The sequence below is a fragment of the Oryctolagus cuniculus genome, chromosome 12 (genome assembly GCF_051225735.1).
Source record: "Oryctolagus cuniculus isolate XC-2025 breed Fujian yellow rabbit chromosome 12, ASM5122573v1, whole genome shotgun sequence".
Taxonomy (NCBI): domain Eukaryota; kingdom Metazoa; phylum Chordata; class Mammalia; order Lagomorpha; family Leporidae; genus Oryctolagus; species Oryctolagus cuniculus.
Genome location: NC_142878.1, coordinates 63,479,257 through 63,496,254, shown reverse-complemented (window position 1 = coordinate 63,496,254; position 16,998 = coordinate 63,479,257). Strand labels below are relative to the sequence as shown.

Here is a 16,998-nt window from a genome sequence, read left to right as displayed (position 1 = left end):
TGACCCAGCTCATTTCCTAGAGAGGATGATAGAGAAAGGCTCCGGAGCACAGGACACCAGGCACCACTGAAGCTGGGGATACGGCCAATGGGACAAAGTTCATGTCTCAGATGCTAAGAGGCACCTCCCAGCCCTCCCATTCTCCAGCCTCATTTCCTCACTCAGCTCTCAGAAAGCAAGCAGCCAGGCTTGGCTGCTCCAGGCAGGAAATTGGAAGTCCTCTTGGAGGGATCTGATCAGCTCAAGACAAAAATCATAAAGATCAGCGGTTTTCCAATAAACGTCCAGGCTCCATCATCCTACAGAGGTCGGCAGCCAGCAAGGGCCCCCCAGGCGCGCAGGCTCAGAGCTCTCCCTTAGCTTCCAGTGGCCCATATGTAAATACGCAGAGAGGCAGCCTCAATGTGAAAGTCAGAGGTCAAGACAGACAAAAACAAGCAAAAGTAAACAGATGATGTAGAGAGAAAAAACCCTCATAGCATCATTAATCTCTCAGAGAGATCACAAATGGTCTACCTCTGAAAGGAAGGGAATGCCACAAAGAAAATTCTGAGAAAAAGAGCTCTTGCAAATCAAATACAGATGAAAGAAATAAAAAGCCCAGTAAAAATACTGAAAATAAAGTTGATAAAATACAGTCAACCCTCTGCATCTGCAAGTTGAACCAAACCTCAGATTGAAAATATTTGAGGCCGGCGCCGTGGCTCAATAGGCTAATCCTCCACCTTGCGGCGCCGGCACACCGGGTTCTAGTCCCGGTTGGGGCGCCGGATTCTGTCCCGGTCGCCCCTCTTCCAGGCCAGCTCTCTGCTATGGCCAGGGAGTGCAGTGGAGGATGGCCCAGGTGCTTGGGCCCTGCACCCCATGGGAGACCAGGAAAAGCACCTGGCTCCTGGCTCCTGCCAGGATCAGCGCGGTGCGCCGGCTGCAGCGGCGGCCATTGGAGGGTGAACCAACGGCAAAAGGAAGACCTTTCTCTCTGTCTCTCTCTCTCACTGTCCACTCTGCCTGTCAAAAAAAAAAAAAAAAAAAAAAAAAAAAAAAAAAAAGAAAATATTTGAGGAAAAAAACTATGCCTGTGCTTAAAATGCACACTTTCCTTGTCATTATTTCCTAACCAATACGGTGTAACTACTTGCAAAGCAAACACATTGAATTTGGTATGAGAAGGAATGTGGAGATGGTTTAAAGTATATCAGAGGTTGTGCATGGGTTATATACAAATACTGTGCCATATTATCTGAGAGATTTCAGCATTTGCAGACTTTGGAGGGTGGAGTGGGGATAGATTTGCACAACCAATCCTGCCTGGATACCTAGAGATGATTGCAAGTCAGATGCAAAAAGTCAGAGAGATAGAAACTAGGAGGCCAAAAGTAAGATTGTCAGAGGCACTATGTGGGAGACCCCTATCCCAGTAGAGGGCGTTATAGACAGAAAAAAACAGAAGACCGAAGCGATCGAAGAAAATTTCTTAGAATTACAAGAGTTCCCAGATCAAAATGGCCGTGGGTGACAACAGATGTTACCAAAATAGGTAACTGATATTTCAGAATGCTGAGGACAAACATAAGATCCTCCAAGGATCCAAATAGTTTCGTACAAAGCTTCAAGACTCAGAACGGAAAACATCCCACGGGGCCAGTGCTGTGGCGTAGCAGGCTAAGCCTCCGCCTGCAGCACCGGCATTCCATATGGGCATGTGTGAGTCCTGGCTGATTCTCTTCCGATTCTGCTCTCTGCTTATGTGTTGGGAAAGCAGTGGAAGATGGCTCAAGTGCTTGAGCCCTTGCACCCACGTGGGAGACCTGGAAGAAGCTCCTGGCACCTGGCTTCAGATCGGCCCAACTCCGGCCATTGCAGCCATCTGGGGAGTGAACCAGTGGATGGATGACCTCTCTCTCTGTCTCTCCTTCTCTCTATCTGTAACTATACTTCTCAAAATAAAGAAAATCTTTAAAAAAATAACAAAAAACCTGTGTCTCTACTTCTGTCTGTAACTATACTCTCAAATAAATAAAATCTTTGAAAAGACCTCTATCTCTCCCTACCTGTAACTCTACCTCTCAAGCAAATAAATAAAAATCTTAAAAAAAAATTCCAAAAGCAATATGGAAAGCCAAAAGATAATGGAATTCTTCAAAATTTTGAGAAAAAAAATAGTTCAGAAATTTTTTTTAAAGATTTATTTATATATTTGAGAGGTAGAGTTACAGACAAAGAGAGGGAAAGACAGAGAGAGCGGTCTTCCATCTGCTGGCTCATTCCGCAAATGGCTGCAATGGCCGGAACTAGGTGGATCTGAAGTCAGGAGCTTCTTGCAGGTCTTCCACGAGGGTGCAGGGACCCAAGCATTTGAGCCACCTTCCACTGTTTTCCCAGGCCATCAGCAGGGAGCTGGATCAGAAGTGGAGCAGTCAAGACTCAAACCAGCATCCACATGGGATGCCGGCGCTACAGGCAGAGGCTTAACTGATTATGCCACAGTGCCAGCCCCCAGAATTCTTTTTTTCTTTTTTTATTAGACAGGCAGAGTTAGACAGTGAGAGAGACAGACAGAGAGAAAGGTCTTCCCTCCGTGGGTTCACTCCCCAAACGGCCTCCATGGCTGGCACCGCACTGATCCCAAGCCAGGAGCCAGGTGTTTTTCCTGGTCTCCCATGTGGGTGCAGGAGCCCAAGCACCTGTGCCATCCTCCACTGCCTTCCCGGGCCACAGCAGAGAGCTGGATTGGAAGAGGAGCAACCGGGACTAGAACCCGGTGCCCATATGGGATGCCAGCGCCGCAAGCAGAGAATTAACCAAGTGAGCCACGGTGCCAGCCCCAGAATTCTTTGAGACAAATTATCATTAAGTAAAGATGCCGCGGCTCACTTGGCTAATCCTCTGCCTGTGGCACCTGCACACCGGATTCTAGTCCCGGTTGGGGTGCCAGATTCTGTCCTGGTTGCTCCTCTTCCAGTCCAGCTCTCTGCTGTGGCCCGGGAAGGCAGTGGAGGATGGCCCAAGTGCTTGGGCCCCGCATAGGAGACCAGGAGGAAACACCTGGCTCCTGGCTTTGGATCGGCGCAGCACACCAGCCGTAGCAGCCATTTGTGGGGTGAACCAACAGAAGGAAGACCTTTCTGTCTGTCTTTCTCACTGTCTAACTCTACCTGTCAAAAAAAAAAAAAAAAAGATGCAGAATGAGCAGTTTTCTGATACACAGTTTTTAATAAATGTATGTACCATTCGTAAGGAAGCCACTAAAAGATGTGTTTATTCAAAATATCAAGGATTAAACCAAGAAAGAAGAAAAAATGAGTTCCAAGAAACTACACATCCAATGGAAGAGAAAGGTAATACAAATACCCAGGATGAATGGAAATTTTCAGGTGACACTGAGTGTGGGGCAAGCCTGTATAACTTGTCCAGACTGGAGCAGGCCAGAGAGTTTCAGAAAAGATTTCCTCAAAAAGATAAAACTGAAAAAATACTCAGTAGGTTTGGATATATTGTGAGATTTATATAATAACCTCTCGTTTAGAACATGTCTTCATCTACTTGAAAGGCACATGGCAGAGACAGGGGAAAAAAAAGATCTTCCATCTGCTGGTTCACTCCCCAAATGCCCACAACAGCCAGGGCAGGGTCAAGAAAAGCTGGGAGCAAGGACATCTATGTGGGTCGCCATGTGGGTGGCAGAGACTCAAGCACTTGAGCCATCATCTGTTGCCTCACAGGATGAGCATTAGCAGGAAGCTGGATTTGAACTGCAGAGCAGCTGAGACTTAAATCAGACACTCCAGCATGGGATGCTGGCATCCCGAGCAGTGGCTCAACGTGCTGTACCATAACGCACGCTCCCTCTCAATTTGTATATGTAATCCTGGCTCATTATTAAGATGGACTGCATGACAGCTCACTGACTTTTCTATAAGGAACCTAATAAACTATTCAAAGATTTGATGGTACTATGGGGATAGATACTGCTCCAATCTGTATTTACAAATTAAAACTGCAAAGAATCAGTCCCACCTTTATTATGGTTAACTCTGCAGAGTTTCTTGGTGCCACCCAGAATAATTTATAATCTTCACACATTAGGTATTCTTGTTTAATGCAATAATCCTCGTTACCTGTTGAGAAGGGTTTATTCCATTTAAAAATCATCATGAACATAAACAGCCCTCAGCCTTTATCTCCTGGTTTAATGGCTAAAGGCACTGCTATAATTTGCCCATTAGTAGTATTTGAAATACTTTAAAATAATGTGCTAACAATTGGAAGAAGGGAAAACATAGTTACTACTCTACTGGGACATGAAATGATCAATATATCAATTTCTATGCTATTTCTTACAATGTAGACATTTTATAGTGCTAGAGTACAAATAATTACTTACTTGATAATGTCATCTCCAGAAGGACAGACATTCAGTGATACTTACCTAATTCAATTTCTTTCTCTATTTCTAAGTTAGGCATTGGTCGATCTTCTATGGAAAACTCTGCACAAGCACTTAACTCTGGCAGGCATTTTAGTAGTTGCGTGCGATACTGTGAACACCAGGGTGACTGTGTAGGATTTTCTGGTAAGGATGGGAGGAGTGGGGGAAGGATAGTTGAAAAAGCAACAACAAAAAAAAGATCAGCTAAAAAAACTAACACTTAGAGTGGATATTATAACCGAGAGGGGAAAAAGAAAAAAAGATTACACAATCAACACTGCTAATCTGACTACAGTCACTGATCTCAGGTCTTTATGAAACTGTGCTCAGTTAGTACTGGATTAGTCTGGATATTTCATAACTTAATGGCAACTTCTCTAGCAAAGAAAAACATCCAGCTCAGTCTGCTGAGGTGAGTAAGCGCTCACGAGGCACGGGGACAGGTGTCTGCGTGATCCTACCTGCATCGTTAGTAAGCTCCAGTTTCTCGGGGATTTGAAGGCATTTGATGGAAGAGGTGCTTGTAACCGAGGCAGAAGATCCAGAGAAGCCAGAGGAGTGCGTGGCTTCACGACTGTCTTCAATAATTGGGCTGAAAGAACCACAGAGGAGTCAGTTCTCATCAAGGCAATATGGACCAACTCAGCTGTTACAACTTTATAAATCTCTAATTTACAAACATTTTGTTGCACACTTATTTTTAAAATAAAATTTATCTTAAAATAATTAGGTTTTGTCCAGTTTTTGGATAAGTCTCTCTCTCTCTCTTTTTTTAAGATTTATCTATTTATTTGAAGGTCAGAGTTAGAGAGAGACAGAGAGTGGGATCTTTCTTCTGTTGGTTAACTCTCCAAATGGCCACAATAGTCGGACCTGGGCTGATCTGAAGCCAGGAGCCAAGAGCTAGGAGCTTTTTCTGGGTCCTCTATATCGGCGGCAGAGGCCCAAGGACTTAGGCCATTTATGCTGCTTTCCCAGGCAAATTAGCAGGGAGCTAGATGGGAAGTGAAACAGCCAGGACTTGAACCAGAGCCCATATAGGATGCTGACATGACTTTATCTACTACACCACAACACTGGCCCAGGTCACATATCATTAATGTATGCTACCAAATATGATTAAAGTTCTATCAGGGAAAATGTTAGAAGATGCAGTTTCAAAAGTACAACTTGGGGGCCGGCACTGTGGCGCAGCGCGTTAATGCCCTGGCCTGAAGCGCTGGTATCCGTTATGGGCACCAGTTCGAGACCTGGCTACTTCTGATCTAGCTCTCTGCTATTGCCTGGGAAAGTAGTGGAAGATGGCCCAAGTGTTTGGGCACCTGCACTCACATGGGAAACCTGGAAGAAGCTCCTGGCTTCAGATCAGCCCAGCTCTGGCCATGTAGTCAATTGGGAACGGAAGACCTTTCTCTCTCTTTCTGCCTCTCCTCTTTCTGTGTAACTCCGACTTTCAAATAAATAAATAAATCTTAAAAAAAAAAAAAAAAAAAAAAAAAGTACAAGCTGGGGGCCAGCATTGTGCCACAGAAGGTTAAAGCCCCGACCTGCAGTGCAGGCATCCCATATGGGTGCTGGTTTGAGTCCCAGCTGCTCCACTCCTGATCCAGCTCTGCTATGGCCTGGGAAAGCAGTAAAAGATGGTCCAAGTACTTGGGCCCCTGCAAATATGTGTGAGACCCAGAAGAAGCTCCTGGCTCCTTGAAAAGCAAGGAGATACAGAGGGAGAGACACAGAGACAGGGTCGGGGGGTCACAATGAGGAGAGATTCTTCCTTCTGCTGGTGGACTCCCCAAGTGTCCAGAATAGCCAGGTTTGGGCCAGCTGAAATCAGGAGCCAACACTCCATCTGGGCCTCCCCTGTGGGTGGCAGAAGCACTCAAGTACTTGAACCATCATCCAGTATGTCCCAGATCCATTAGCAGGAAGTAGGATCAAAAGTGGAGGAGCCAGCACTCGAACCAGCACTCCAGCATGGGATGCAGGTGTCCCAAGTGGTGGCACCACGGCACTCAACCTCAACTTCTCAATCTCGATCACTATTTTTTTTTTTTTTTAATTTTATTTATTTGAGAGGTAGAGTTACAGACTGTGAGAAGGAGAAACAGAGAGAAAGGTCTTCCTTCCATTGGTTCACTCCCCAGATGGCTGCAACGGCTGGAGCTATGCCAATCTGAAGCCAGGAGCCAGGTACTTCTTCCTGGTCTCCCATGCGGGTGCAGGGCCCAAGGACTTGGGCCATCTTCTGCTGCTTTCCCAGGCCATAGCAGAGAGCTGGATTGGAAGTGGAGCAGCCAGGACTCAAACCAGCACCCATATGGGATGCTGGCACTGCAGGTGGCAACTTTACCCGCTATGCCACAGTTCTGGCCCCTAAACTACCTGTCTTAAATACAGAAAGATCATAAGATCTAGTCACTGGCTCTCTCTGCCATTCTCTCATAGCCCTAGTTAATTTCTACCTCTCTATCAGGAGATAATTTTTCATTAATATATCTCTAATTTCCTATTTAAATCAAGATCAGCTGCTCTACCACTTTTATTTTTATAAAGTTACTTAGTTTTCTTATTGCTTTTTTATTTTTACAAATTTATTCATTATTGAAATAAAAAGCAGATAGAGAAAGAGACAGAGAGAGATCTTCCATCTACTGGTTCACTCTCCAAATGTCCGCAACAGCCAGGCCTGGAAAAGGCCAAAGCCAAGATCCTGAAGCTCAATTCAGGTCTCCCCCATGGGTGGCAGGGCCCTGAGTACTTCAAGTATCGCCCGCTCTCTCCCAGGATGTGCATTAGTAGGAAGTTGGAATCGGAAGCAGAGTTGGGACTCATACCCAGGCACTCAGACACGGATGTGGATGTCCCAAGTAATATCTTAAGCACTGTGCCAAATGCCTACTCCTATCTTATCTTAAACTCTGTTATTACAGAAAAAATTAAGCACCTCCTCTTTCCCAGTCATGTATATTTGGCTGAATTTCCTCAAAGATAATACAAGTGGATGCTGTTGGGCACCCACATCCTATAAGGGAATGCCTACATTTGAATTCAGGCTCTACGTCCAATTCCTGCTAATGTGCACCCTGGGAGGCAGCACACAATGGCTCAAACAGCAGGCACCCTGTCACTCATGTGGGAGACCTGTATTGAGATGCAGGCTGCTGCTTTTGGCCTAGCCCGACCTTGGCTGTTGCAGGTATTTGAAGAGTAAGCCAGCATACAGGATCTCTCTCTCTGCTGGTCTGTCTGTGGCTCTTGCTCTCTCTCTCTGCCTTTCAAATAAATAAATAACTTAAAAGAGTTATCATAATCCTTTTGGACCTTGTAGTCTCTTAACCATCAAAACCCACTTCTGCTAACGCTTGTATCTAAACCAATTACTAAACCCATTGACACATTATGTGAGGCAGCCCTATTCTCACATATACCACTTAGCCCAGTCACTGGCAGATAGTTAGAATGTGACAACTGACTACTACAATGACAAACACACACAGAATAAGTGCAAACAACCTGGCTAGTGACACCTGTCACTGCTGATCACCTGAGCTTCTTGATGCTGAGAGTCTGATTGTAGAGAGTGCCACAGGCAGTGTGCTGGTCCTCAGGGGTCTTCCCATCTAGATCCTCCTCTTGCAGTAGTGTCTCAGGATCAGAGGGGAGATCCTTCAAGGGCATTATCTCATGAAAGGGAGTGGATGCAAAGCGAGCAGCTCTGGCAAAGTCACAAGTATCTTCTGGGTTGGGACAAAGAGTTACATTCCTGAAACCTGTGATAATGGCATCCTCACTCAGGGGCTCGATTCCTGTAAATTCATCCTGAGATAAAAATCATGTACGGTTCAGATAAAACATTTCAATGAACATACGAATGGCCTGTCTCTTTTTAATTTATAGACTCAGGGTACATAAGCAATGCCTCATAATCTATAAAAAAAGGCAATTTTAAGAGGCACATAATAGTATTTTTAGGAAAAAGGTTTTGTGTCATGGCCGTAGCTGCGCCGATCCAAAGCCAGGAGCCAGGAGCTTCTTCTGGGTCTCCCACATGGGTGCAGGGGCCCAAGGACTTGGGCCATCTTCTTCTGCTTTCCCAGGACATAGCAGAGCTGGATCAGAAGTGGAGCAGCCAGGACCAGAACCAGTACCAATATAGGATGCTTGGCACTACAGGTGGCAGCCCTACCCATTACGCCACAGCACTGGCCCCAATCCTCCTAGTTTTTAAGTATTCTTCCTCTATGCTGCTTAATGTTACTTAATTTTATTTTTTAAAGTTTATTCATTATTATGGTAGAAAATATAAATCATAAAGAAAAAAATCATTTGAAATACTATTACCCAACCTAACACTGTTGTTCGACATTTAAAACATGCCTTGGTCTTAAAAGTAATATACATACATGGTATTAAAAAGTCAACCAGTTTAAAAGGCTATACAATGAAAGGTCTCCCTCCTACATACCTCCCAGCTCCAACTTATTCTGACCTCCCAGAGACAACAGCTGTCACCATACATATCTAGGAGAATGTATGTTAAGCATATTCTATGCATTTAAAAAGGAGTTCTAAAATAAAATAAATGAAATTATGGTAATGTATATATCTGCAGTATAAAAAAGTGCATATTTCATTTAACCATCATGGATATAGATATTCATTTTAAATCATTACCATTTTGACATATAATTTGAATTTCTGACTCAGTATTAATAAGTAGAGGTGGGAGATACATCTCGGAGAAACAAATATAGCTAAAAAATAAGATTAAAGTATCTATAGTTAAATATGTATTCTATGCAACTACTACTTAAGGCCTTGTTGGTTTAGACATTTTAAATTAATTTTTTAGGGGATAAAAATTCTGCTAATTACCTATTAATCAAATTCAACTGAAAGGTTATAGGACAAAAAAACTAGATTAAGACTGTCCCGAACAAAAAAAAAAAAAAAAAAAAAAAAGACTGTCCCTGAACAGCTGAACCTAGAACCACAGTGTCGAAATCCAGTCTTCCCAAGGTTCATGTTCGCTGGTGTAGTCTCCAAAACAGAACATAACTAATTACTCTTTTATATCATTGTCCTTTCATAGTAGCCAGGGATTAACTGTCTCAGAGTTACCTGGGAAAGTATTTAAAACAAACAAATGTGCAGTAGTTTGGCCTAGAAGTCCAGCCACTGGTATGACCATGTTCCCTGCTGGAGTACTTGGATGTAAGTCCAGGTTCTAGCTCCTGACTCTGGTTTCCTATTAATGCAGACCCTGGGATGCAGCAATAACAGCTCAAGTGATTGAGTCTCACCCATGTGGCAGACCTGGGCTGAGTTCCTAGTTCCCAGCTGTGGTCCAGCCCAGACCATGGCAGACATCTGGGGAGTAAACTAGCAGATAGGAACTCTCTCAAAAAGGATTAAAAACAAAACCATAACCAAAAACTGCCAAAACTCTTAGACTTCTTTCCTATAAATTCTAATTATCTATAGCTGGAATGGAGCCTTGACCACCCTCTATCAAAAATGCTTCCTGGGTTCTTCTGGGTCATGGGGAATATTCTACATTTGATCTGCGTAGAAACTGCATGGATATTTACATGTGTAAAACTCCATCTAAATGAACAATTAGGGCCACTGCTGCAGCACAACAGGTTAAGCCGCTGTCTGCTCCACTCTGATCCAGCTCCCTGCTAATGTGCCTGGGAAAGCAGAGAAAGATGGCTCAAGTCCTTGGGCCCATGCAACCACGTGGAGATCTGAAAGAAACTAATGGCTCCTGGCTTTGGCTCAACACAGCCCTGGTCATTGTGGCCATTTGGGGAGTAAATTAGCGGATGGAAAACCTCTACACCTCCCCCTCCCTCCCTCCTTCTCGTAACTCTGCCTTTCAAATAAATAAATAAATCTTAAATAAATGGACAATTAATATATATTTGTAAAGATTTATTTATTTGAAAGGCAGAGAGGGAAAGATAAGAGAGCACACTTCCATTTGCTGGTTCACTTAACAATTTCCCACAAGGACTTGCCAGGACAGAAGCTATGAGCCAGGGGTGGCAGGAGCCCAACTATTTGAGCCATCACTCCTGCCTGCCAAGGTCTGCATTAGCAGGAAGGTGGAGGCAGGAGCCACAGCTGGGTATTTTTTTTTTTTTTTTAAGATTTATTTATTTACTTGAAAATCAGAGTTAAACAGAGAGAGGAGAAGCAGAGAGAGAGTTCCTCCATCCACTGGTTCACTCCCCAGATAGCCGCAATGGCCGGAGCTGTGCCAATCCGAAGCCAGGAGCCAGGAGCCTCCTCCGGGTCTCTAGGCCCAAGGGCCCAGGCATAGTCCACTGCCTTCCCAGGCCATAGCAGAGGGATGGATCAGAAGTGGAGCAGCCAGGACCTGAACCAGAGCCCATATGGGATGCTGGCACTGCAGACGGCAGCCTCATGTGCTACGCCACAGTGCCAGCCCCCACAGCTGGGTATTGAACCCAGGTACTCTGATGTGGGACACAGGTGTCTTAACTGCTAGGCTAAACACCCACAAAAAAATTTGCCCTTTTAAAATATACATTTTAAGGCTGGCGCTGTGGCGCAGCAGGTTAAAGCCCTGGCCTGAAGCGCCGGTATCCCATATGAGCGCCGTTCTAGTTCTGGCTGCTCCTATTCCCATCCAGCTCTCTGCTATGGTCTGGGAAAATAGTAGAAGATGGCCCAAATCCTTGGACTCCTGCACCCACATGGGAGACCCAGAAGCTCCTGACTCCTGGCTTCGGATTGGCACAACTCCAGACATTGCAGCTATCTGGGAAGTGAACCAGCGGATGGAAGACCTCTCTGTCTTTACCTCTCTCTGTAACTCTTTCAAAATAAAAAATAATAATAAAAAGCCCCCTCTCTCTAAAAATATATTTTATATATATATACACACATACACATTTTAGTGGTTTTTGGTATATACACAAGGTTGTACAATCATCATCACTATGCGACTCCTAAAACAAACTCCATACCTAATAGCAGACACTTTCCATCACCCTCTCGCTACTCCCCTGAAAATTCCCAATCTACTTTGGTCTAGCCTGGACACTTCATGTCAATGGAATCAGGTTATCTGGCTTCATGCACCTGGCATAATGTTTTCAAGGTTCACCCATGATGTGACTTGTTTCAGTGCTTCATTCCCTTCTGCTAAGTAACATTCCACTAAATGGATATGAGTTTATCCATTCATCAGCTGATGGACATTTGGGTTGTTTCCAATGCAAGAAAAATGTTCTAAGAACATTTGTGTCCAGGTTTTTGTGAGCAGTTTTAATTCTCTTGGGTATATATCCATGAGGGGAATTGATGAGTCATGTAGTAACTCACTGCATAACATTTTGAGGAACTGCCAAAACTATTTTACAAGCAATTGTACCACTTTACGTTCCCACCAGCAATGTATAAAGGTTCTTATTTCTCTATACCTTCATCAACACTTGTTACTGTCTGTCTTTTGGATTATACCATCCTAGTGGGCATGAAGTGATATTTCACTGTGGTTTCAATTTGCATTTCCCTGGTGACTAATGATACTAGGTATCTTTTCTTGTGCTAAGGTCAAGCCAATGGTTTTAATTTTAACCCTAAACTTCTGTGAGATGTAAATAAAACAAGCTGGGGCCAGTGGTGTGGAGCCATGGGTTAAGCCGCAGCCTGTGACATCACCATCCCATTGGAGCACCAGCTGGAGTCCTGGCTGCTCCACTTCTGATCCAGTTTCCTACTAATGCACCTAAGAAAGTAGTAGAAGATGGTCCAAGCGCTTGGGCCCCTGCCACTCATGTGGAAGACCCAGAAAGAGTTTTGGGCTCATGGTTTCAGCCTAATCTAATCTATTGTGGCCATTTGGGGAGTGACCCAAAGTATGGAAGCTCTAATTTTCCCTTTCAAATAAATAAAATAAATCTTAAAAAAAAATAAAGCAATCCACTAGCCCACTGATATTAATTTAGGGATACAGCTCCTTACACAAACATCTGGAGATACATCTTCATTTGAGGTGATGCTTTCTGAAGTTTTGAGAACTGCAAGGGGTCTTCGTTGGGCTAAAACTCTTGGGGGATCTGCACAAGGACTGAAAATAAAAAAAAAAACAAAACTCCATTTTACCATTGTTCTGTTAACAGACACAACAGTAATCCCCTAATTCATTCTCATTTATAATATAAGACATTTTTAAAAAACAAACCTTTTATCCTTTTTTTCTGAAAGAAGAAACTCATCAAAAATGGAGAATGGCGTACTGGAATCTACAGAAAAAGAGACTATATATAAATGGAGACAAGCAAATGTTTTATTATTCAAGACAACTAAATAAATTACGTAATATTTTGTGTTGCTTGATAGTAGAAAATTTTTTTAAATACTGAAAAACATCAAACATAAAATAGAAATCACATAATTATGTAACAAAAGATACAAACATGGATGCTGTTATTTCACTTACATCTCCCAGCAAATCTAACCCAAAAGTTTATCCTATCACAAATCATGTACTTATTCCAAATTCCATTACTCAAAGATATGATAAAATCTTAGAGCCTTCTCTGCCATTTTCAACCTCTACTATAGTTAAGAAGAAAACTTGCCATTAGTTACATTATACATTTGTCATCAGGAAGTTTGCCATAAGGCTGTCAAATAAAACTCACCTTTAGCATGAGGCTGTTCCTGCCAAATGTTTTCTGCAAGTGAAGTTTGCCTGTAAAGAAAACATGGTATTGAGTCAGTAGATGGAAGCTCTCTCTCTCTCTCTGCCTCTCTGTTGTTCTGCCTTGCAAATAAATAAACAAACCTTAAAATAAGGAGTGGGGCCAATGTTGTGGCGCAGTAGGTTAAGCCACTATCTGTGATGCCAACCTCCCACCATCCCATATAAGCTAGGGTTCAAGTCCTGGCCACTCCACTCCCAATCCAGTTCCCTGGTAATGTGACAGGGAAAGTAGAACATGACCTGAGTGCTTTGGTCCCTGCCACCCATGGTTGGAGTTCCAGTCTCCTGGTTTCAGCCTAACCCAGCCCTAGCTACTGCAGCCACTTCCGGGAGTGACTCAGTGAATGGAACTTTTTCTTTCTGTCTCCCTCTCTTTCTCTGTAACTCTGCCTTTCAAGTAAATAAATCTTTTAAAAAGGAGAAATATAGCAGTCGTCTCCTGGTACGATGGGTCACTTTATTCTAGGTCTCCCACATGGGTACAGGGGTCCAAGCACTTGGGCTATCTTTTACTGTTTCCTAGAACATAGAGAGCTGGATCGAGAGAAGAGCAGCCGATGCTATAGCATAGTGGGTAAAGCTGCCACCTGCAGTGCCAGCATCCCATAAGGGCGCCAGTTCAAGTTCCGGCTGCTACGCTTCCCACCCAGCTCTCTGCTATAGCTGGGAAAGAGTAAATGGGAGACCTGGAAAAAAACCTCCTCGCTCCTGGCTTCATTCAGATTGCCGCAGCTCTGGCCTTTGCGGCCAATTGGTGAGTGAATCAGCAAATGGAAGACTTCTCTGTCTCTGCCTCTGCCTCTCTGTCTTTCAAATAAATAAATAAATCTTTTGGAACCAGTGCTGAGGCGTAGCAGGTTAACGCCCTGGCCTGCAGTGCCAGCACCCCATAGGGGCGCCTGTTCGAGACCTGGCTGTTTCATTTCTGATCCAGCTCTCTGCTATGGCCTGGGAAAGCAGAAGATGGCCCAAATCCTTGGGCCCCTGCACCCACATGGGAGACCTGGAAGATCCTGGCTCCTGACTGGTGCAGCTCCGGCCATTGCAGACAATTGGGGAGTGAACCCTCGGATGCAAGACCTCTCTCTCTCTCTCTGCCTCTCCTTCTTTCTTTGTGTAACTCTGACTTTCAAATAAATAAATAAATCTTTTTATTTATTTATTTATTTTTTGACAGGCAGAGTGGACAGCGAGAGAGAGAGACAGAGAGAAAGGTCTTCCTTTTCCTGTTGGTTCACCACCCAATGGCCGCTGAGGTCGGCATACCGCGTTGATCCAAAGCCAGGAGCCAGGTGCTTCTCCTGGTCTCCCATGCAGGTGCAGGGCCCAAGCACTTGGGCCATCCTCCACTGCACTCCCGGGCCACAGCAGAGCTGGCCTGGAAGAGGGGCAACCGGGACAGAATCCGGCACCCTGACTGGGACTAGAACCTGGGGTGTCGGCGCCGCAGGCCGAGGATCAGCCTGTTGAGCCATGGCGCCAGCCTCAAATAAATAAATAAATCTAAAAAAAAAAAGAGAGAGAGAGAGAGAGAGGAGAGGCAGGGATATGAAATATCACCCATAGGGGATACTGGTGCTGCAGACAGAGGCTTAGCCTACTATGCCACAGAGCCAGCCCCGAAATGGGTCATTTATTTCTTTTTTTTTTTTTTTTTTTTTTCTTTTTTTTTTTTTCTTTTTGGACAGGCAGAGTGGACAGTGAGAGAGAGAGACAGAGAGAAAGGTCTTCCTTTGCCGTTGGTTCACCCTCCAATGGCCGCCGCGGCCAGCGCGATGTGGCCGGCGCACCGCGCTGATCCGATGGCAGGAGCCAGGAGCCAGGTGCTTTTCCTGGTCTCCCATGGGGTGCAGGGCCCAAGCACCTGGGCCATCCTCCACTGCACTCCCGGGCCACAGCAGAGGGCTGGCCTGGAAGAGGGGCAACCAGGACAGAATCCGGCGCCCCGACCGGGACTAGAACCCGGTGTGCCGGCGCCGCTAGGCGGAGGATTAGCCTAGTGAGCCGCGGCGCCGGCCTCATTTATTTCTTAAAACATTATTTATATCTGTTTCTATTAGAAACATGTTTTTTTTTTTTTTTTATGGGAAAAAGTTAGCATTGTGTCCTACCTTATCAGCATCAATGCTTTCATTGTGACAGACTTAAAAAAATCATGTCTCAATAAAGCAAATAAAAGCAAAACAAAACAAAAAAAGAGAAGAAAAAGCAAAAAATCAATCATTCAATCATGTCTCAATGCTGTAAATGAAGTCTCCTTCACATCACCTGAGAGACAGAGGCTGGTTCTAAATGCTTTGCCATCGGCCCTGCCCCTTCCACCGGTGTGGTCTTACCTGACACAAGAGTTTCCTGGACAAACAGATCTGGGGAGAGCTGTTCCTTGTGTTTCCTGAGACTCGGAAGCAATTAGTGGCTTAGCTGTCTCTGTTGTAGGCGCCTTCTCTTCTTGCTGGTTTGTGTTAAATAAACAAAATCAGTGTCTCTCTCATGCAGAAAATGCTAGCTATTTTTTAAGTTCTAGCTCCAATATTAGCTTTACTGTACTCTTCTAGATATCCACTAACCATAAAACATCTGTTCTTGCAAGGACCACAAAAGTCTAACAATTATGTTCCTAGACTGAGCTAGTATTGTTGTACTCAGCTAAGCAGGGCCAAGCAGACACTGAATTTCTTCAGTTAACTCCATTTTAATGGAACATGACTAGAATAAAAAGCTAAAGTTAGAATTAACAAAACAATGCTTTAGCATATAATTAAGACATCAATATGTTGCATCACTTACTTCACATTCCACAGATTCCATTTGAAGTCACCTTTTAAATTACTTTCCTGCTATTAATAGCTAAGAAACTACCAGAAACTCTGAACAGAGGCTGCGAGGACTTTTATACTGTTAATATTTGTTTCAGTGAGTGTTAGTTTCATATAGCAAAAAAGGAAAAATTACCTGATCACCTGCTCTTTCTTGTTGAGTAGTCTGGATTTCTTTTAGCTTCTTCTCCATCTCTTCGATCTGTTTCTGCATCTCTGCTCTTTTTTCTGCACTGGTCAAGAGCTCAGCTAGAAACAATTTAGTCAGCGGAGGTGTTACGCCTCATAGCAGTTTATTCTGACCAAAACTTTCTTTGGGCTCATGCCCCCTAACCTACATGTTAATAATATGGATGAAAAAGATTTAAGTGCAGCAGGGTCCTCATGAGGTCTAGGCCTATACTCTTCTCTTTATTTAGTCATAAGAAACATAATACAAACCGTGTGCCAAGCAAACTCTGAGCACTCAGGTTTCAGTAGTGTATAATATAAGTCCTTGGGCATGTGATGCCACCATACACATTTGAAGGAAACAACATACACACAAATTAACAAACAAATCAGTGTTAAGAGAAAATCAAATGTTAGAGTGTGTGACACAGGGTGGAGAACAACAGGCCTGTGGGCCCTATAACACGTGTGAAATCATTTGGTCTGGTCCTGCCAAGACAACTGCAGGCAAGACTCAAAAGTCTATACATCTATAGTAGGCTACTTTTAGTTGATAATTTTTGTATGGCCCATGAATGATGTTATAAAAAAATCTAAATGGCATTTGGCAGAAAAAAGGTTCCCCACTGCTGGAATGGATGGAAGTCAGTGGCTACTTAAGACAGTAATCATGGAAGATCATTCTGATACATGGACTTTATAAAGCTATAACCTGAATGACAAGGGGTTAGTCATACAAAGATCTGGGCGGATTCTAGGCCAATGGACTAGCTGGCACAAAGCCTTAAGACCCAAATTGAGATCACTGTGTTTGAGAATCAGAAAGAAGGCCACCAGAG

At 44.0% G+C, this 16,998-nt stretch overlaps 1 protein-coding gene across 2 annotated transcripts in view; it reads right to left on the bottom strand.

The window, feature by feature from the left end:
* BUB1B (BUB1 mitotic checkpoint serine/threonine kinase B) overlaps nt 1-16,998 on the bottom strand; it is a 65,737-nt gene that overhangs the window by 7,143 nt on the left and 41,596 nt on the right. The window contains exons 10-18 of one of the 2 annotated variants that reach the window (XM_070053979.2): nt 16,125-16,237; nt 15,509-15,624; nt 13,111-13,160; nt 12,648-12,723; nt 12,428-12,533; nt 7,974-8,248; nt 4,891-5,021; nt 4,430-4,570; nt 4,018-4,118 (exon numbers count right to left, since the gene is read on the bottom strand). In XM_070053979.2, the coding sequence (XP_069910080.2) occupies nt 4,018-4,118; nt 4,430-4,570; nt 4,891-5,021; nt 7,974-8,248; nt 12,428-12,533; nt 12,648-12,723; nt 13,111-13,160; nt 15,509-15,624; nt 16,125-16,237 (1,109 nt within the window). The remainder of the gene's footprint in view (nt 1-4,017; nt 4,119-4,429; nt 4,571-4,890; nt 5,022-7,973; nt 8,249-12,427; nt 12,534-12,647; nt 12,724-13,110; nt 13,161-15,508; nt 15,625-16,124; nt 16,238-16,998) is intronic. The other variant, XM_070053980.2, reaches the window with a different exon arrangement.